The sequence below is a fragment of the Desmodus rotundus genome, chromosome 13, assembly GCF_022682495.2.
Source record: "Desmodus rotundus isolate HL8 chromosome 13, HLdesRot8A.1, whole genome shotgun sequence".
In the NCBI taxonomy this organism is placed as follows: Eukaryota; Metazoa; Chordata; class Mammalia; order Chiroptera; family Phyllostomidae; genus Desmodus; species Desmodus rotundus.
This window is the reverse complement of record NC_071399.1, coordinates 73,443,895-73,465,917: the sequence shown is the minus strand read 5'-3', so window position 1 is coordinate 73,465,917 and position 22,023 is coordinate 73,443,895. Positions and strand designations below refer to the sequence as shown.

The 22,023-nt window shown below is 38.1% G+C and overlaps 1 protein-coding gene, 1 non-coding gene and 1 pseudogene across 4 annotated transcripts in view; 2 read left to right on the top strand and 1 right to left on the bottom strand.

Annotated features, from left to right (window-relative positions):
* UCHL3 (ubiquitin C-terminal hydrolase L3) overlaps positions 1 to 21,887 on the bottom strand; it is a 45,152-nt gene extending 23,265 nt beyond the window's left edge. For 2 of the 3 annotated variants that reach the window (XM_053916494.2, XM_071220221.1), the window contains exons 1-5: positions 21,514 to 21,537; positions 11,788 to 11,916; positions 9,259 to 9,415; positions 8,783 to 8,868; positions 6,649 to 6,696 (exon numbers count right to left, since the gene is read on the bottom strand). In XM_053916494.2, coding sequence (XP_053772469.1) covers positions 6,649 to 6,696; positions 8,783 to 8,868; positions 9,259 to 9,415; positions 11,788 to 11,862 — 366 coding nt within the window. In that variant the 5' untranslated portion in view covers positions 11,863 to 11,916; positions 21,514 to 21,537. Of the gene's footprint in view, positions 1 to 6,648; positions 6,697 to 8,782; positions 8,869 to 9,258; positions 9,416 to 11,787; positions 11,917 to 21,513; positions 21,538 to 21,639; positions 21,652 to 21,765 lie in introns of those variants that run through there. The other variant, XM_024569039.4, reaches the window with a different exon arrangement.
* LOC112313785 (small nucleolar RNA U13) lies at positions 3,731 to 3,831 on the top strand. Its single transcript, XR_002975727.2, has one exon. It is a non-coding gene; the product is annotated as a small nucleolar RNA U13 (small nucleolar RNA).
* Positions 19,518 to 19,884, top strand: LOC112313456 (COX assembly mitochondrial protein homolog pseudogene; annotated as a pseudogene).
* Positions 21,888 to 22,023: the final 136 nt, after the last annotated feature.

The window sequence follows — 22,023 nt, the reverse complement described above, 5'->3', positions numbered from 1 at the left end:
GAGCTGAGTACTCGAGGTGTGACCTTTGTGTGAACTTCTCTTGTAGTTGAGCCTTGGTTGCTGTTGGCAGATCAATGGGAGGAATTTATCCAGGCCAGTCAGCTGCAAGGACTGGCTGTGACTACTGACACCTACCTCTGTCCTCCATGGTGGATCAGCTGTGCAGGGGCAGGGTGGTGGTGCTCTGACATGGTCTGTAGCTGTCCACTGGGTACATAGGCTCTGGGGTTTCCCAGGTGGTGCAGGCCAAGGTCAGCCCCCAACTGTGTTCTGTCCCCTAGCCACCATGCATGAGCTGTAAAGCAATCTGAGATGACTGCTACTTATGCTGGGCTTGGAGATTCCCAGGCAAAGCTAAACTGTGAATCTAGGCTGGTTGATGCTGGTGGCAGGCCTGGGGTCACTTAACAAGCGGTATGGGGTTGGAGGCTCACTGAGGTAGGCTGTTGCAAGTTTGAGAGAATTTAGGAAGTTGTGAAGCAAAAGCCAGAGACCAGCCATTCCTATGGAAAAGCAGCTTTGGTGGGACTGAAAGCTGGGTGGGGCAGAGTCTCTGGGGATCTCCAGGGTGGGGCAAACAGTGTTAACAAGGTTGATGGCGTCTCAGATATGATACCCACTTGCCTGTTCTGTGGTTCTGTGGGGGAAAGTTCAGAAAAGGTACATTGCCCTCTGCTCACCTTTCTGTCTGGGAGAAAGCTGTCCCCAGATGTCACCTTGATGAGACACTTCAGTTTCTCCCTATATGCCACTGCTGCCTTGCAAGCTGTTACCCTGGTGCTGGAGCTTAGAAGGAGTGAGTCTGAGTAAGTCCATGTGTGGGTTCTTTAAGAGGAACTGCTTGGGACTCCAGGAGTTTCTTCTACAGACTCAATCCCCAATGGTTTTTGCAGCCAGAAGTTATAAGGGCTTATCTTCCTGGCAATGGAACCCTGCGCTGGGGGGCCTGGTGTGCGACGGGGACTCCTCACTCCCAATATATCCCTCCTAAATTTTTATCCATTGTACGTGGATATGGGACCAGCCTGTTCCACATATGCACCCTCCTACCAGTCGGGATCAATGTAGTTTCTTTAATTCCGTAGTTGCCAGGCTTCCACTCAACTTGATTTCCGATGGTCCTGAGTGAAGGTCGTTCTGTATTTTGGTTGCAATGTTGCTCTAATTGTGCAAGGAGGCAAGCCGTGTTTACCTATGCCATCTTGATCAGAGATCCCTTTTGGAGTTTTTCCCCTTGCCTTCACATTTGACTTACAGATTGCTTCCATTATTGTATCACAGTTTTAAACACTTATTTAAATTCCTCATATCCCATTGCTGTCCTTTTATCTTTCCCATCTTAAGTTGAAACATAAAAGCAATAATATTCAGTACAGGTTAATGACAGTGGGGCTACTGTCCACATTTCTGAATAATCATGGTGGGATGGGGAAAAACATACAAGTAAACAATTACTCTATAGCAACATGCTATGGCCAATCCTCCTAAAAGACTACTGTATTTTGGTGGCTCAACTGATACCTCATTTAGTCGACAAATCTCTGTGTACAGGAAGGCTCCTGCCTGCTCCATTCCCCTGAGAATGTTCGGACAGAGAGCACCAATGATGTTGGTGATGACCGCCAGTGCTATTGCCCGTTACATCGGCTCCACGCCCTCTCCCCACGCCTTTAACACCTACACGCCCCCGGGGTTCATGGTGGCCACTGCTATTCTCCCTCTACGTAATTCTCAAGGTTCTAACTACTACCCAAATACAAAAGACTCTAGATAACTCCCAGAGCTCTAGCATATCCAACTTCTACACAGATGCCCATACACTCGCCTTAAACTCAACACGCTGAGCACCAACACGCCCTCTTTGGCGGTTTTCTGCTGTTTATAACATTCTAGCTGCCCCCTCACTTGACTTCATCCTTTTACTTCAGTGTCATACTCTACCATTCATATCCATTTTTCTGAATGCCTAGTAAAATAAAATCACCACTTAATTTTTACTGAAGGCCTAGTATAGGCCAGGCACTATTCTAAGTACTTTATGTGACTAACTCATTAATCTTCACAGCAATCCCATAGGGCACATGCCATATCTTCATTGTATGCTGAGGAAAGTATCTTGCCTAAGCTACGAAGTAGTGGAGTCAGTATAAAAACCTACCTCTCATGCTCCTTACTTTTATACTGTGCAATTTCTCATCAATATCTACATATGCCAAGCACTGTCCTGGGGAGGCAGGTGAATGCAAAAAAAAAGGCATATGCCTTCATGGGACTCATGAACAGAATAAACAAAAACAGAAGAAACTTAGAGATTATTAAAAAGCGTCAGAAAGAAAATAAACAGGGTTTTGTAACAGAAAACTCACAGTAGTAGACATACCTCACACAGTGATGAAAGAAAGTCTCTTTGAAAATTACTTTCAAGGTAAGACCTAAAGGATGAGAAGGTGCAGACTATGCAAAGAGAAAGGGTAAATCTAGGAGATTACTGGGTCATTAGAAAGCACAAAGATGGTGTTATAGACCTCGCTGTGTTACCCCCAAATTCCTATAATAGCCCTAACCCTTCAGTGTGACTGTATTTGGAGAGAGGGCCTTAAGGAGGTAGTTGAGGTTAAGCGAGATCAGACGGATGGGGCCCTAATCTGACAGCACTGGAGTCCTTACAAGAAAAGAAAGAGCCCCCTCTCTCTGCCCCCACGCACAAGGAAGGCCACGTGCGGACACAGGGAGATGCGCCCGTCTGTAAGTCAGGGAGAGGCTTCGCCAAAACCAACCCTGAGGCACCTTGACGAGGTTGACTCCTAGCCTCCAGACGGGTGAGGAAAATACATTTCCGTTGTTAAGTCACCAAGTCGGAGGTCTTTTGTTATGGAAGCCCAAATAAACTAAAACAAATGGGGAAAACCTAGGTGTTTATGGGAACTGACAAAAACCAGTGTGCTGAATACAGAGAGAAATGGAGATAATAAATGCCAAGACTTAAGTCCCCAAATAAATGAACCAGAAATGAGATGATCACAAAAACCAGTCCCTGCTGCAGGAGTTTTAAGCTGGTTAATACTGGGTTTAGAAATGTATGGTGTGGCTTTTGTTCTCTCAGTGACTGGGAGTCACTAAAATACAGGGGTGAGCAAAGTACATTTATGGTTGTTCGTATGGAAAAATACATGCCATGAGAATAAAAATAAACTCTGTGTTTCACAGACTCACAACTATAAACCCATGTATAGTGACTAGTATACAACAATGTATATTCCATTCTGCAATGCACACAACTAAGAACTGAGCCTTTCCCAAAATGTTGATAATGTCTTAATGAAGAACAATTGCTAATAACTATGTTTTGTTTACTCAAGGGCCTATGAAAAAACAAGATTTGGCCTTTTTTAAATTTATTTTTTAGCTCTTATATTGCTAAGGATAGTTGTGAGCTAATTCTGGCGAATTCATAAACCTGTTGTGCCTACGTGCAAGGAACAGTGTTGGATTCTTTGGAGCGAGCCCAATGCATCCGACAGCAATCCTAGGCCCAAGAGCCAACAGTAATGGTGATATAACACCACATTTCATCAAATCTGAGGCACCAAATCTAATGGTTATAAGATGTACCATTATATAACACCAACTACGTAAATTATGACATCAACAGTAAGACACACCCTAATTTTAGAGCTGTTAAAATGTGAAAAGAAAATATACACCTTAAATAAACAAAAAAGAATATGAGATCCTTTTGTAGTTCATAAGTGTGATGATTGGGTGTCGCTCTTGTGTGACATGTGCCTCCCACGAACCTTGTTACAACATCAGCACACTACCCATCTGACATGAAAAAAAAAAAAAAAGAATATGAAAACAGTTAAAATAAAACTAGTATGAGTGGTGTAAAAGAGTCCATAGAAGGGATGGATTGCTTCATGAAGAAAGTGGTATTTAAAACCAATCTTGAAAGATGGGTAAAACCAGGAAGAACAGAGATCAAGAGAAGGAATATTTTTAGAAAGAGGGAATTGCAAGAGGCACAGCATAGCAACAATAAAGTGAGGGATGGCTAGAGAGAAATATTTAAAATGAAAACACTGTTGAAAATTGAAAGAACAAGTGTTAAGAAAACCTTGTATACAGCTAGGCTAAAGAGGCTGAATAATTACGACATATACTTCGGTAATGGTTCTCCAATTTTTTTTGTATACCCCAATACCCCAATACACTTTAGGGCGATAATATACATCAAAAGTACGACTCATTCTAGCAGTGTTCTTCAACTATAAAAGATGTGAAAGGAGAAGAAATTAATTCTTATGGGATTACAGTTTGAAAAAGTTTTCCTGACTTCTACCTCCACCTCACCTTGAGAACCACTGCTTTCTATGCACTTAGGGAAGCCCTGGAAAAATCTGAATAGCCAAATGATTCAGGTTACATTTCAGCAAAGGTAATCCAGCACAATTGTGTAAAGATGAATGAGAACCAGAAAAAACATTAAAGACTACAAATTTATATAAGCAGCTGATCTTCCAAGCAATAAGTTAAGCAAATTCAAATTATATTAGTAATAGTGGGGAAAATGTATGGTAGAACTATTATAAGAAACAGGAAAATAAAATCAGGGAAGAAAATATTTAAGACACAAGGCAATAAATTCACACAAGGGTATGTGTATTTTAAAATATTGGTGGTCATTCAGATGATGTCTAACAGGCATCTTAGTTTAGGAATGAAGGAATTTAGATTTGGAAAAAGAAATGTGAACAGTATCTAAAATGAGGCATCAAAGCCATCATTTGCATAAAGCAAGAAAAAGGTGGCGAGTGAAAGCACCCCAAAGACACTTTTTTAAAAAGTAAACATGTTTTAAAGAATTTGGTTCCTTTATTATCGATACAAATAACTGTTTTCATACTTTACAAATCTCATGCTGATTATCATCGCTAACTTTAACCCTATAAATTTAAAACAGAAAAGCAAAGCACAGTGAAGGTTAAGAACATGTCAGGTTCATATAAAGCAATTCAAAAAACAGAGCATTTCACTAATTTCCAATCTGCAGCTACTTAGACATGTTGCACGTGCATGAGTGTGTCTGTGTGTGTGTAAACAGTCAAAAAACCAAAAGTCCATATTTCTGAAAGCAGAACCTGAGAGCAACCCAAAAGGCATGATATAATTAGGAAGAATTAATGTTTAAATTCCTAAATGGCTTAATTATAAACATTCACAGTTATCCAGTTTGATCTATGAAAAATTGTTGTTATACCATAGTATCCGATTGTTTTCTCCTTTAAAAATTTTTTCAAGATAGTGGGAATATTGAAGTTCACTATTTTTACTTGTATTATTATTCTAATTCCAGAGAGAGAGGAAAGGAGAGACAGAAGCAGAGAGAGAAACACTGCTATGAGAAAACATCGATCAGTTGCCTCCCCTTTGTGCCCTGACCAGGGACCGCACCCACAAGCCACGGATGTGCTGACCAGGAAAGGAACCTGCAACATTTCACTTTGCAGGACAACACTCCAACCAAGATACTCCGGCCAGGGCTAAGTTTGCTACTTTTAAATCAGGTATTTTAAAAGTATTGTTAAAATATAAAGGCAATGGCAGCTTTGTGCCTTAAAAAGTATGGTTTCGAGTCACGCATGGGATGAAAAAGAAAAATATGTATAATTTTCTGATGTTAACACTTAAATATGTTATAAATACACCAAATGACTTTAGTTAAATTCTGTTCATTTTGATACCTTTTGACAGGCTTCCCCCAAGAGTGGAAGAGAGAGGTTTGGGGGGAAGAAAAAGAAGAAATGGAAAGAGGTAAAGAGAAACCAATGGAATGAAAAAGAAGGGTGAGAGAAGGAGAAGGCAGGCAACCAAGCTGAAGAACTCGCTAAGGAAAAGATGGTGAAGACCATCACACTGCCCCAGAACAGAGTCCCTGAGCAAAGAGAATGATGCAGCCTTCTGACAGAAGCTGGGTGTGATAAAGACTGTTGAAAGCCATACAGGTTATCTACCCGTACTACAGTGCAGGTATTTTTCTCAAAATACATGCAAGTCAAAACAATCTGCTAGGGTAGCGATTTTCAACTGGTGTGCCACACAGCACACTGGTGTGCCCCAGGAATTTTGAAAATATGCAATACCTGGCTATTCAGTCAGGGGCACTGACCTCTTTTCCCTTAGACTGTCAAATTAAAAGAATGACAACAGCCAACAAAACAATAGCCATCCAGTACTACTTGATTCCAGTAGAATCAAAATTGTATCTATTTCTTTGTCAGATTGACAAAAAGTGTTATATCTTTTTGGTGCGCTGCAGAATCTGTCTTAGTTTATATGTGCCTTGAGATGGAAAAGGTTGAAAAGGGCTGAGAGAGGGAAGTCACTGGCCTTCGGGCACCTGAAGCAAACAACACACAATCAGCAGTCTCTCCCAGTGACTAGACAAACTGAGATGCCCATACCAACATGCATGTCAACAGTTCGTCCAAACGTGTTCTCACGCTGCTTTGGGACTCCTTTTAACAGAAACACATTCCTTCAAAAGGGAAAAAAAAGCCCAAGTAATTTCATAAAACTACGTGTTACACAACAACACTGTGGTTAAATTTACACATGGTAAGAAAACTTTGGAAAAATGTGAAGTACCTCAGTCTGACCTTCATGGGCACTGGTCTCATGAGTAACTCGAATAGCCTGTAATAGGAATACAAGGAGTTAATAGGAAAAAATATAACTATATCCCACTTTTTAAATGAAAACAACAATATTAAATTTTAACATCTAAAACACTGATGAAACAACAAACTGGAGGAAATTTAGGAAAAGTTTAATATTAAATATTTAAGAATGAATTCTGAGTAGCTAAATGAATGGCTATACTTTCCAACCAACAAATCTCTGAAGACTTAGGATACTGAATATTGGATTATTTGTAATTTCCAGGTGTAAGTGGGAATCACTTAACTTAATTGTTAGAACTAACACTTAACACTTTATTCAACTGAGACTGGAATAAAGTAAGCATCTCACAGACAGAGACAGAAGAAGCTTAGCTGATCTGTGTCTCCAGGTTGCATGCTCCTCTGCAGCTCTGGCTGTATCTATGCTTAGTCATGCAGCTTCAGTCAGCAGTTTAGAATGTGGAGCAAAAAGCATGCATTTATCAGAAGCTAGAGAGTTTAGTTTCTGGAACTGAAAAAAACGCTCTTGTAATACCTACTGTTAGCAACGATGAAAAGAAATAGGCAAAGTAGTAAATTACAGGTGAAAGTACATCCTCAATGCATGGCAATTTGGCAGTAAGTATCAAAGCCTTAAGAACATGCAAAATGTTTGATCCAGCAACTTCTCTTCTAGAAGTCCGTATGTTACATATAATTGTACATAAGCATATATAATTACAGATATTTGCAAAGATTTAGCTGCAATGATATACCTTTTAGTATTTTTTAAAACAGTGAAAAAGAGAAAAATATTAAATTTATGACAATAAATTACTGCTTACACAAAATACTATTCAATGGAAAGCTATGCAGCCATTAAATGATGATGTCAAATATATACTTACTGTATGTAATACGTTTGTGATAAGTTAAGTGAAAAAAGCAAGTTATAAAACAATATTACAGTGTGATCATATTTTCACTTTAAAATATTGTGTATATACATATATGTTCCCTGTAAAAAATATTAATGGTGGCTATCTCTTATTGGTGGGATTACTGTTGACTTCTGTGTTGTTTATTTTGTTTTTATGTAAAATAAATGTTTTATGAGCTCTGCAAGATTTTTAAGAAGAAAACAACTTAAAATAATTAATGTATATTCAATGGCAAAACATCATCTAGTTGATGGTTTTATTGGGAACAAACTGCATAAGGCATTGCTCTAGCCCAGGGGTGTCGAACTCATTTTCACCGGGGGCCACATCAGCCTCTTGGTTGCCTTCAAAGGGCCGAATGTAATTTTAAGACTATATAAATGTAACTACTCCTTAACTAGGAGCAAGGAGCTAAGCACTGCCACCAGGTAGAAACAAGGTGCCGGGCCAGATAAAACAAGGTAGAGGGCCGGATTCAGCCCATGGGCCTTGTGTTTGCCACCTGTGCTCTAGCCAAATAATATGCACAACTACCCTGCTTCTTATAATTTAATTAATGTTATCCAAAGGTAAAAAGCCTAATATAATATTATATGTCATGTGCAATTGAAAAATAAATTTTAAAAAAGGTAAAGTGCTTTCAAAAGAAAAATAGATTCCAAAAATAAAATTTAAATACTATTCTAAGAAAATTCTATGAAATGGTACAATCATTTAAAACTAGATTATGTGAACTCTATCGTCACAATGCAAAAATACTATGCTGATAAAAGAGCAAGAGTATGGTCTCACATCTACCTTTAAACCTGTTTTTTTCCATTGGTCTTCAGCCTTACTCCAAATTCCCCATGAAAGACACACAGGGTATTGTCAAGCATGGATTGATTACAGGGAAGGAATGGTAAGAAATAGCTTACCATAAGATATTTTATAAATTTGTAAATCAAACTGCTTTTTTTCTCTCATTCAGCTCTGGACATAGAAAAGAACTGGCAAGTTATCAACACTTATGTGTATTTCAGTACTGTTACCTGAGAAGTACAAAATGCCTTTTCTAATGGAAATGACAAAATCCAAAATTGTCCAAAACTTCAGTTCCAAGACAAACCCCCAAACCGAATCTACAATCCCACAGAACTCTGCCCACGTATGAAACCAAGACAGACAGAAGGTACCGACGTCATAGTTCTCCAGGTATCTGGCTCGTTCTTCAGGGCTCATCGACACAGACTCCTCCAGGAATCTTTTCAAGGTCGATCCAGATTCTGAGAATATTAAGGAAGATGAAATTGTAAAGGTTTGATATCTCAAAGAGACTGATATGTGGAAATACTAGAAGCATGCTGCGTATTTTTCAGGTAAAACCCTTTCACTGGTAAACCAGGAATATAAGAATATTGGGATAAATGACAGGGCTTAAGTTGTTTGTTTGGTTGTTTTGTTAAACCTCTGTTTACCAAAGAATGGGAATCATTATTCCCATCAAAGAATGGGAATAATAGTTGTAACAGTATATACATCCCATTATAAATGAAAGACAGGAGGAAAAGAAGCTACGTAATACTTTGAAGGAAGAACTAGAGCACCACCTAGTGCTCAATAACATAACTTACACCTCAAGGGGCAAAAACCGGCAGTAATGAAACATTATTTACCAAAGTGCATCTTGTCTTTATTGTTGGCAATTGCATGGATCAGTCCAATTGTTCCACAGGCATTGCTGATCGTTTGCTTCATGAAATACACTGATGATGTAACATCTTGTCCCTGAGATTTTATTTTTTCTTCCTCTTCTGTTCTGAATATTTCATACTATTAAACAAAAAGTCAATAGTCAAAATATGAAAATATTAAAAAGGACTTCCATGTAAAATTTGGAAAATTCTAAATATCTATCTATGGGAATTTGGTTAACATGTCATGGGATACCCTACTGAAATACTATTAAGCACTTTTTAAAAAATAGATTTACATATTCTTACTTAGAAATCTATGATTATAGAGTGCTTATAGGTCAATATATTAACTAAATTCACATTTATACTTTTAAACTATTTTCTATACACATTGAAAAACCGGAAAGGATACACAAAAACATAAAGAAGTTATCTCTGGGGTAGAAGATTACTAGAGGATTTTTACTTTCTATTTTGTGCATTTCTGTATTGTTAAATCATACCATAATAACAAAATTCACACTATTTCTAAGCATACAATATTCATAACAGTGACCATTATCTCTAATAACTGGTTGTAAAAACAATACAGTACAGTGATGCATGTCGAAAGCGTGAGCTCTACATCTGACTGCCAGAGTTCACATCCTGGCTTTGCCATGATTAGCTGTGCAACTTTAACAAATTGATGTCTCTGTGCCCCATTTGTAAAAAGAGGTTAAAAATTATGCAGAGGTTAAAAATGAGTGAGGAGGAGAAGAGAACCAACAGTATGGGAAAACATATTTGCCAATGATACCTCAGATAAGGGTCTGACCTCCAAAATATATAAAGAACTCACACGACTCCACTCCAGAAAGACAAACAACCCAATTAAAAAATGGGCAAAGGACTTGAACAGACATTTCTCCAAGGAAGACATACAGAAGGTCCAGAGACATATGAAAAGATGCTCAGCATCACTAGCCATCAGAGAGATGCAAATTAAAACCACAATGAGAGATGCAAATTAAAACCACAATGAGGTACCATCTCACACCAGTCAGAGTGGCCAACATAAACAAATCAACAAACAAATGTTGGAGAGGATGCAGAGAAAAGGGAACCCTAGTACATTGTTGGTGGGAATGCAGACTGGTGAGGCCGCTGTGGAAAACAGTATGGAATTTCCTCAGAAAACTAAAAATGGAACTGCCTTTTGACCCAGCAATTCTGCTGCTGGGATTATACCCTAAGAACCCTGAAACACCAATCCAAAAGAACCTATGCACCCCAGTGTTCATAGCAGCATAATTCACAATAGCCAAGTGCTGGAAGCAACCTAAGTGCCCATCAGCAAACAAGTGGATCCAAAAACTATGGTATATTTACGCAGCAGAGCAAAATAAGGAGCTTATATCCTTTGTGACAGCATGGATGGAACTGGAGAGCATTATGCTAAGCGAAATAAGCCAGGCGGTGAGGGACAAATACCATATGATCTCACCTTTAACTGGAACATAATCAACAAAAGAAAAAAGCAAGTAAAATATAACCAGAGACATTGAAGTTAAGAACAATCTAAGAATAGCCAGAGGGGAATGGGGAGGAAATAGGGGGGAAGGGGTTTTCAGGAACTACTATAAAAGACACATGGACAAAACCAAGGGGGAGGGTGGAGGTGGGGGAGGGAGATGGGTTTGGGAGGGGTGGGGAGAAAAGGCAGACAACTATAATTGAACAACAATAAAAAATTTAAAAAATGTTTTAAATGAGTGAGGAAGAGCAAAAGAGGGAAAGTAGAAAGATGACTTTATTGTTTTGTCTATTGTTTTCTTATAATTTTCAGATTCCAGTAAAGTAGGGAGTCAGCAAACTACAACCTGTTGGCCAAATCTGGCCAACTGCCTCTTTTCAGAAGTACAGTTTATTTTGTATTGTTTGGCTATTTTCATGCTAGAGTCAAGGCTGAATAATTGTAACTGAGGCTGTAAGGCCTGCACAGCTGAAAGAATTTACTATCTGGCCCTTTAGGGAAAAACTTTGCTGATCCTTGTAGCACAGGAAACAAACGTCACCTATTGAAACCCATAACTAAGAAACCACTTCTAATCCTGACTGGTATGGCTCAGTTGGTTGAGCCTGTACCGCAAACCATAAAGGTTGCTGGTTCAATTCCCAATCAGGGCACATGCATTTCTAAACTGTATACTTTTCTATAGTATATACATCAAAATGTGATTAAACATCACATCAAACTACCAGTGGGGCAAACTAACTGAATTTTTTAAAAGAAGAAAAATTACCCAAGTTTAAAAGACCAACTCAGGGCTTTGCTGTCAATCTATAAGTCAAAATCTAAATATCATCTCTTCAAGAAAACTAGATTTTTAAGGTATCCCTGATCCTAGATTTCCTTTTTATGCAAGAAGGGAGTCTTCTGTTCTTAAAGAAAAGTGTAATTTTTAACCGAACAATAAAAGAGAACTTTGCGTTTACTGAGAACTTTGTATCTTACTTAACGATTACCTTTTCTGTGATGGGGAAGAGAAGTAACACTGCACACACTGGTCTTGGTACCATGCTAAGGAGCTCAGGGTCCATTCCATACACATCAACAAATTGCCAGTTAGGATGTAGACCTAACTGTTTCAGAAACTGGTAAAAGGAAGAAAAAATATAGTGTTAATAAGGAAATAATCAACATGTAAGTACTGTGTATCTGATACATAAAAGGGAAAGCAAGGTACAAATATTATTGATATGTAGTAAGAATGAAGCAGGTTTCCCATGAACAGGATAAGAAGGATACCAAGATATTTTTCTCAATTAACAAATATTTAAACCTTATTACATATTGAGCAAAACTTTTTCCAAAATCCATTACTTTGGGTCTTAACATAACAAGCCAAGATTTCACCAAACTCATACCCATTGGCTTGACTGATATGTTCAAACTCATCTCCAGCACTTGATTCTTAATGAGATGCATCTAAGTTCTAGTCAATAATTATCTATTAGAAGATCAACACATTTTATGCTGCCTACCAAAAATGATGCCTGAAGTTTAAACATAGATAGGTAAATATCACAAATCATATCAATAAGCAAAGAGTACAGAAAGCCAAGAAAGTCCAAATGGCGTATGAACATCAGAGAATGTTTACTGTAAGTAGGCTACTGGCTTCCTGACCTCTGGTACACAGTGAAACCTACTCAACTTCACTGCCTCTCTTCTATCTGGCAAAACAACTGTAGCAATAGAACAGTGGTTTTTGGATTAAGATTTTACTAAGAAAAAAAATGTCAGGCCCTAATGTACTGCAAAGAAAAAATGTAAAATAATAATGAGAATGATATCAATTTCACAATAAATTCTTAACAGATGTCTGCACTGAATGAAGTTGATGATTTTTAAAAGTACTCCATCACAAAATAAGTTTCATAAGACAAAAAAAAAAGGAGAAAAGGAAATGAAAAAAAAATATTAAGAATTCATCATTATACTTTACCTCAAAAATACACTGTAGTATCTACTGGCCTAACATTATCTGAAATTTAAAAATAAAGAGTATTTCTCCCTGATTTTCTCCTATTCTTCAGGGAGAAACACCCAAGAACAGGTATTTCTTAGATCATCACATGTTCTTAGATCATCAGATAAGATCTTGCTAATCCAGTGATTTTCAACCTTTTCCATCTCATGGCACACATAAACTGACTACTAAAATTCTGCAGCACACCAACAAATATATTTTTTGCCAAAATATATCTGACAAAAAATAGGTATAATTTTGATTGATTTACCAAAAAAATAGTAATAGTAATTACCTACCCATTTTGCTCCAAAGCGACTATAAAAAATCAGGTGCTTATACCTGTATATAAGAAATTCTGGTACCAAGAATTAACCCACTAGACATAACCTTACTATGCAATGTGACCAACTCTATTATATGACCTATAAATTTATGGTTCAGACAGGGCATTCACACTGGATGACTACTGTTGTATTGGCTGTCTTTTTTTTTTAATTTGACAATTTAAAGGAAAAGAGGTCAGTGCCCCTGACTAAATAATCAGGTATTGCATGTTTTAAAAATTCTTGTGGCACTCTGGTCAAAAACTGCGGTGCAAAACCAATGGAAAGCATGCCATGTCACATAAACAGTGTTATTCATCTCACAAGCAGGTTCCGTAAGACAAGACCTTCCTGTTTAATGGGAATACCCCTCCATGTCTTTGCGTGTAGAAGAAACTCTATGTAAGGATAACATGACTGGTCAAAAATAAGGTGCTACATGTTTAATAAGAAATATATTGAATTAGTCCTGGCTGGTGTGGATTGAGTACCAGCTGAGTGGATTGAGTGCTGGCCTGAGAACCGAAAGGTCGCTGGTTCAATTCCCATCAAGGCACATGCCTGGGTTGCGGTTCGGTCCCTGGTCAGGACATGTATGAGAAGCAACCAATTGATCTTTAACTCTCACATCGATGTTTCTCTTCCTCTCTTTCTTTCCCCCTCTTCAATCTCTCTAAAAATGAATATATAGCCCTGGCTGGTGTAGCTCAGTGGATTGAGCACGGGCTAGGAACCAAAAAGTCGCTAGTTCAATTCCCAGTCAGGGCACATGCCTGGGTTGCAGGCCAGGATCCCAGTAGGGGGCACACGAAGAGCAACCACACATTTATATTTCTCTCCCTCCCTTTCTCTCTCCCTTCCCCTCTCTCTAAACATAAAAATAAATAAAATCTTTTTAAAAAAATTGTTTTAAATGAATAAATAAAATAAAAAACTAGGAGCATAACCAATAGTTAAATGAAAAAAGGATAGTTCTTAAAACCTGGAAACTGGTAAAATAAATTTTAATAGAGATGTAGTAAAAATAAATTAATTAAATTATTTTAGTACAGAATGGGAAAATACTGAAAACATTCTATGTGGAATTAAGAAAAAAAGAATATAAAGTGGCATAAAGACAGTGTCTTCAATAAATGGCGCTGGGAAAACTGAAGAAATACTTGCAAAAAAATGAAAGTAAAACACTTTCTTATACCACATACAAGAACAAACTCAAAATGGGTCAAACTTACATGTAATACTCAAAACCACAAAACTCCTGGAAGAAAACACAAGCAATTAACTCTCTGACTTTCCTCTTTGTATTATTATTATTTTTTTTTTGGCTATATCTCCTCAAGCAAGAGAGAAAAAGAAAAAATAAACAAATGGGACTACATCAAACTAAAAAGATTTTGCACAGCAAAGGAAACTATCAACAACAAAAAAATGTACAAAAAAATGGAAGAAGATACTCACCAATGATTCATCTAATAAGAAGTTAATTTCCAAAATTTATGAAGAACACATAAAACTTACCAAAAAAACAAACAATCCAATTACAAAAATGGGCAGAGGACCTGAATAGACATTTCTCTGAAGAGGACATACAGATGACCGACCGAGAGACACATGAAAAGATGCTAGATGTTTCTAATCTTCAGAGAAATGCAAATTAAAACCACAATGAAATATCACTTCACACCTGTCAGAATGGCTATTAGCAATCAGCAAAATATCAACAAACAACAAATGTTGGCGAGGATGTGGAGAAAGGGGACCAAGGGGACACAGGGTGTATTGTTCGTGGGGATTGTAAATTGGTGTGGCCACTATGGGATATAGTATGGAGGTTCCTCAAAAAATTAAAAAAAAAAATAGAACTACCTTATGTCCCAGCAATTCCACTTCTGGATATTTACTGAAGAAATACAAAATACCAATTCCAAAGGATATATGAGGTCTGTCCAGAAAGTATCCCACCACCTAACATGAAAACTAGAGACATTTATTGAAGAAGATACAAGATAGAACAAACATTGTACATAGGACATGACGCCTGAGTCCCCTTCAAAGTAGGCACCTTGGGGCCTCACACAGTTCTCCCAGCATCTCGTCCACTGTTAAAAACACTTTGGAAAATCGTTTGTTGGAATCACCATAAGCTGCCTAACCATATTTTTCCTGAGTCTCATAGATTGTCTGAAATCTCTTCCCTTCTAAAGGTGGTTTTTAGTTTGGGAAAAAGCCAGAAGTCACAGGGCACCAAATCTGGGCTGTAGGGGGAGCTCAGTCATCTGAGATTTGATATTTCACCAAAAAACTCTGCACAAGATGTGATGCATTGTTGTGATGAATCTGCCAATCACCAGTTGCACATAGCTGCGGCTTTCTGAATTATTTAAATAGTTTCCACTGAATAATGTTCAAGCTTAATGCAAAATCTGATGCAGATTCGTTGCTTTACTCGCTCAGTCATTTTGAATGTGAGAGCCACACTATACACATGCTCGCTTAACGGCGTCTACCACCCCCACTGACTAGTACAGTGAAATCATCATTGTTCATACATGCACATTCCAGTCCACTTCCTTTGGCTGCCAGGTTACACTGATGTAGTGCAAACTGTTCTCATTATATAAACAATGGTTGGACTTTTTCCTGAGAGACCTCGTATGCACCCCTATGTTCAAAGGAGCATTATTTACAATAGCCAAGATTTGAAAGTAATCTAAATACCCATCAATAGACAACTGGATAAATAAGGTGTGGTACATATATAGATGAAATATTACTTGGCCATAAAAAAAGAATGAAATGTTACAATTCGAGAAAACATGGATGGACCTAGCGGATATTATGCTAAGTGGAATAAGTCCATCAGAGAAAAACAAATACCATATGACTTCATGCATATGTGGAATCTAAAGAACAAAATAAACAAAACAGAAACAGACTCACAGGCACAGAGAAAAAACTGAAGGTTGCCAGATGGGAGGGGCATTGGGGGGCTGGGTGAAAAAGGGATTAAGAAGTACAAACTGGAAGTACAAAATAGTCACAGGATGTAAAGTACAGCATAAGGAACATGGTCCATAACACTGTAATAACTATGCATGGTGCCAGGTGTGTACTGGACTTTACTGGGGGGATCGTTTCATAAATTGTATAAAAGTCTAAGCACTAGGCTGTACACTTAAAACTATTATAAAATAATATTGAATATCAACTATAATTGAAAATTTTATTAAAAGGAAGTATTATTCAGAATAATGCAGAAACCCACTATATTCAACGCAGATTATTCAGAGTGAATTATATCACTCCAGGAGGCCTATTTTATAAAGGACAATGACAAACAAAAGCAAGCTCAAAGGGAGGCAACCAAGAATGATAAAGTTTTGGAAGATATCTCAGCTCTAGGGTGTAGGCATGTTCAGAAAAGACTTACATTATTAGGATGGTGGGGGAGGTTAGGGGGTAGAGGATTGAGCAAAAAGGATAAAGGACTCATGGTCAAGGACAACAGTGTGGTGACTGCTGGGGGGAGGGGACTATTAGGGGACTAAATGGTAGCGGAAAAAATACAATAAAGACTAAATCCAAAAAAGACAAATTATCATGACCCTTATCTCCAGATATTGTTAGTAATATCATGGAAGAGCAATTAGATTTACTCTGTATGGTTTCAATGGCAAGACTGACGGACAACTGGAGGAAGTCATAGGAAAACAGATTTTGTTTCAATAAAAATAAATTCTTCTAATTATATGATATACTATACTCATTATAAAAAATTAAACCACCTTTTGATATAGAATACTGCTCATTAAAATATTCAAGTAAAAGATTCATGACCACATTAAAGATAATTCTGAGAAAGATTTTCTGGGGCAGGAAAGCAGCCATACAATATTTCTTCATTCTTCCATTCACTATTTGTTCAGAGCACCCTGAGGGCCCGGCACCATTCTTAGTACTTCAGACATGCCCTTGCTCTGATTGGACTTACATTCCAGTAGTAATACGCACACAGTAAACAATTTCACAAGGCAGTAAGTATTTTGAAGAAAATAAAGACACAATATCACTGCAGATTCAGGGAGTGGGAAGGAATTTAGCTGCATAATCAAGAAAAGACTGAGGAGGTGACTTTAAGTTAAGCCACAAATGACAAGACAGAATCAGCCATGAAACAACCTAGATCAGAATGATTCTGAGGAACTCAGAAGTTGGGAGAGAGATGATCTAGCAAAGGCAAATCTAGGAAGCAGTCAGAGAAAAAAGAGGAAAAATGATCACAGAACCAAGAAACGATGATGTTTCAAGAAGGATGGAGTGGCTTACTTAACAAATGTTGCTGAGGTCAAGAAACATGGGGACAGAAAGTGACCAAAGATTCTGGCAAAATTAACAATTAGTAAACTCAACAAAAGTAGGTATTATGAACTGGTGAGGACAGAAGTAAGCTAAATTGAACAGAGGAAAAACAGAGATGAGAAAGTAGCAACAGCTCCTAGGGACAATTCTTTGTGAAATAAAAGAAACAGATTTTACAAGAGAAACAGATATGAGAAAGTAGCTAGAAGACAGGATGACAGGGCTTTTTCCCAAGATGAGATCCACTAACTAGAGAATTTTTGTATGTTTATGGCAATAATTGAGCAGGTGACCCCTAATTCTTTTTCCAACTCTAAGCATCTAAGCTAAATACAATAGTTAAATTTATTTTCCTTTGGGCATTATATGTTATGCTAGAAAATACTTTTCCTCTCTGATAAAATCACCATTAGGAATATTTCTAGATTTCTATATAAAAAATTGTTGGTTTTACAGCACAACAATATTTAAAATACACATAATGTGGCTGTGCTGTACTCAAATCATGAACCGTAATCAGAATGAAAATCTAGTACGCTCCTAAAAAGAAACACTATGATTGCGCGTATCATAGACTGTAGTTTTTTTGAAGTTATACTTCCTGATGTTTAATTATCTTAACTTTCCATGAGCTACAAGTTGCTGTTATCCTTTTAAATATATGTGTGAATAAAAGAGCTTAAAATTTTAAAATAAATTTTCTATTACTTAACTGATTTCATTCTAGGTAAGCATGACAAAATATATAAGGTTGGCCAAAAAGTTCTTTTGGTTTTTTTCTGTAAGATGGCTCTAGTAGTGCTTAGTTGTCTTTAACTTCATTCGAAACAATTTTGTTAGATTGGACTGTGACAGCTGTCATATCAGCATGCATTAAAAAAAACTTATCAAAAATGGTTGATTTTTGTGTAGCCATCTTAACATTGAAGATAGAAGATATGCAACATTTTCAGCATATTTCGCTTCATTATTTCAAGAAAGATAAAAACATGTCTGAAACACAAAGACAGATTCGTGCAGTGTATGGAGAAGGTGCTGTGACTGATCGAATGTAACAAAAGTGGTTTACAAAGGTTCATGCAGAGATTTCTCACTGGACGGTGCTGCGCGGTCAGGTAGACCAGTTGAAGTTGATAGCAACTTCATTACTTTGACCTCCTACTCAGATACCTGGTATTAAAAAAGATGCCCCACAAATACTAGTTAATGTGAATAAGTCAATGTTTTTTATAGCTTACTCAGATTACCTAGGAACAAAGTCCAATAACAGCTGAATCAAAGAATGTGTTTCCAGTAATACAATCTTCTATCTTCTTAATAGAAATAATGTCATCTAAAAATAGTTTTGTTCTTTAGTCTGTTAATATAGTTCATTATGTTGATCGACTTCAGTGGTGAACCAGCTTTACAATACCAGGACAAAATGTTTTGGTCATGATATATTATCCTTTTATACATTGCTGCATTCCCTTTGCTATTAATTTGGCAAGGATTTTCACATCTGTGTTCACGAGGGATATTTGTTTTCAGTTTTTGTGTTTATGCTTTGTCTGGTAATGCTGGCCATAAAATGAGTTAAAAAGTGTCCTCCCTCTTCTATGTTTATGTAGAATTGGTGTTTTTCTTCTTTAAACAATCACCTCAAGAGATGCAGAAAAGTCACTTGAGAAAATTCAACATTGACACATGATAAAAACTCTCAGCAAACTAGGAAAAGAAGGGAACTCTCTTAGCCTGGTAAAAAGCATCTACCTGAACCCTATAACTAACATCTTTAATGATGAAAGATCAGATGTTTTCCTACTAACATCTGAAACAAGGCAAAAATGTTCTCTTATCTCTGTCCTATTAATGTTACAATAAGGAACAAAAGGCATACAGATTCAAAAGGGAGAAATAAAACAGTTTATTCAAAGAGTATGATTGTCTGTGTAGAGAATCCCAAAGCATCTAAAACAAAAAAGCTACCAGAATAAGTGAAGTTAGCAAGGCACAAAGTCAACATATAAAAGCCAGTGTCTCCAGCTCTGTTGCTGAGATGGCGTTTGACCCGACAGAGCAGCAGCTCAGACATGTCGAAAAAGGTGTTTTGATTCTCTAAAATAACGAGAAAAGGCCCAAGAGAGATGTTCCAAACAAGTTCAAGATTTTTCCAAACGTTGCAAGTAAACTGGAATCTTCATGGTAGTAACATGCCAGAAAGAAAAGTCTGCATTGAAAGAATGTCTAATGCCTTATATAAGGACCCTGCCTTTCATGAAGCATGCAAAACGGAATACCTGAGAGAAAGAGAAGAATTCAGAAAAACTGGAATTCCTATCAAGAAAAGGCTACGGAAGCTTCTAATGAGGCAAATATTCAAAAGATACTCAGTAACCCTACTCATGGAAATCACAATTACCTAAAATACTGAACGCAAGGAAGTGTGTTCCCTTTATTTTTAATTATGAACATATTAATTTTATTTTAAATAAATATTTTTATTAAAAAACAGTATTTCTATATGTAGCAATGGACAATTAGAAATTTAAACTTTTAACCAGTATAATTTACAATAGCTCCAAGTGATTACTAAATACTTGGGTATTAATCTAACAACATATGTGCAAGATCTGCACGCTGCAACTACAACACGCTGTTGAAACAACTCAAGCAAACGATGAGATGTACCATCTTCATGGAGGGCAAGACTCGGTATCGTTAGGGTGCTGCGTTTCCCCAAAGTGTAGTTCTACATTTAGGCACACATTCGCCATCAAAATCACAACAGGGCTTTTTTCTGGAAATTGTCAAGCTGATTGTAAACAATTTTGAAAAATAAGACACTATAACATTAATCAAAACAGTCCAGTACTAGTGAAAGAAGAGAAACATAACTCAATGGAAATGAACAGTCTCCAGATATACGGCAAACTGACTTTTCACAAAAGGTGTAAAAACAGTTTTGAATCAAGTCTGAAAGAAATATGCTTCTTTCCCTATGATATTAAATCAGAAGCTGCAAATACTGACTTCTCCTGCCGGAAGATTATTCTCACTTTACAAAGTCGTCAAAATGTGTTGGGGGGGGGGGGGGGAAGGAACAGCAAATTTCAAAGGGGTAAAACAAAAGAAAATTTAATGTTGATAGGAAATGCCACCATAAGAATAATGTAAAAGATATGTGCTGGGTTTTAAGCGTTTTCTAGATTACTAAAACGATTAGAGCTGGGGGAATAAAAGTCATTTCAAAAGCGTATAATAAACCCGAATAAGAAGACAGAGTTTGCTGCCGACATTCAAATATGTCTACCTTTCCTTAAGTAAGGAATTTTCTACAAGCTTTGAAAACCAAAAGCCAATTCAGTACGCGACAAATCGCTATTGGTGATGAGATTACGGGAGGAAAGTTATAGAATAAACTAAGATGGCAGTAAAAAGGAAACTAGCTGTTGAGAATGTAAGGCAAAAGACACCTGACCAAGTCAACAGTTTATACGTGGGAGCACTTATTTTCTTTTAATTGAGTGGCTGGGGGATGTTCCCTCTTCCCTCCCCAAACTTGAACCTCCAAACCCAGACGAACTTTAAAAGGTTGTACGTGGCAAAGAATAGTGTGGGAACAATGACACTGAGCTTTCTATGGTATCAAAGCAACTGAATTCCAGTTTCAAGAAACTGGAAGAGAAAAGGGGCGTGACGGGGAAGAGAAGTGACTTTATGGGGCAAGAGATGATTGAAAGATGATTTCACAGTGCAGGCGGTGGATGAAATTACAAGGACTGGGTGGGCGAGTTTACAAAGCTTGGAGTCAGGTAGTGTAGGCAAATTAGTCACCCAGAAAATACTGGGGTGGGAAAACTATGGAATCGGCACGAGCAGGAGGCAAAACGAAAAGGGAATGAGGAGTAGGAATACTGGGTGGACATCCCTAAAACCCCGAGACCCAGGAAACGTGATGACGGGGAAAGGGGACCACAGGAGAAGCCGAGACAGCTGGAAGCACCTCCATCCAGGAACCAGGTGGGGGAGAGACGGCCCTAAAATGGGCATACCTCTATCTATCTATCACATCGCAAGAGGTACCCTCACGGAATTCAATCCCAGACTCCTAGGGGGCGTGGAGGTATAGACGGCCAGGGAGGGCTCCGGAGTCCCGAGCGACGAGACACCTCACTCACCTGGTTGGTGACCTGGAAACGAAACAGAGAACACGATTTAGAAACAAACCACCCCGGACTAGCTATGGCAGCCCGGTTCCCTTCGCCCCGCCTGGGTCCCCAGACAGAAATCTGAGCCGCGCTCACCTCCGGATTAGCCTCCAGCGGCAGCCAGCGTTGACGCTCCATGCCAGCTCTGCCCGGCCACTCTCCAGCTCTGACAGCCGACGCGCTCGCAGCCGCCGCCGCTTCCGCCCCCGCGCGCCATGACCTGGGACCGTCCACCCCACCGCCCTCTGGGAGGGGTGCTGAAGAAAGACGAAGAGTTTGATAACATTCCGGCCCCTTTCTCGCTCCCTGAAAAGCCACACGTTAGTCTTACATTTTAGGTTAATACATACTCAG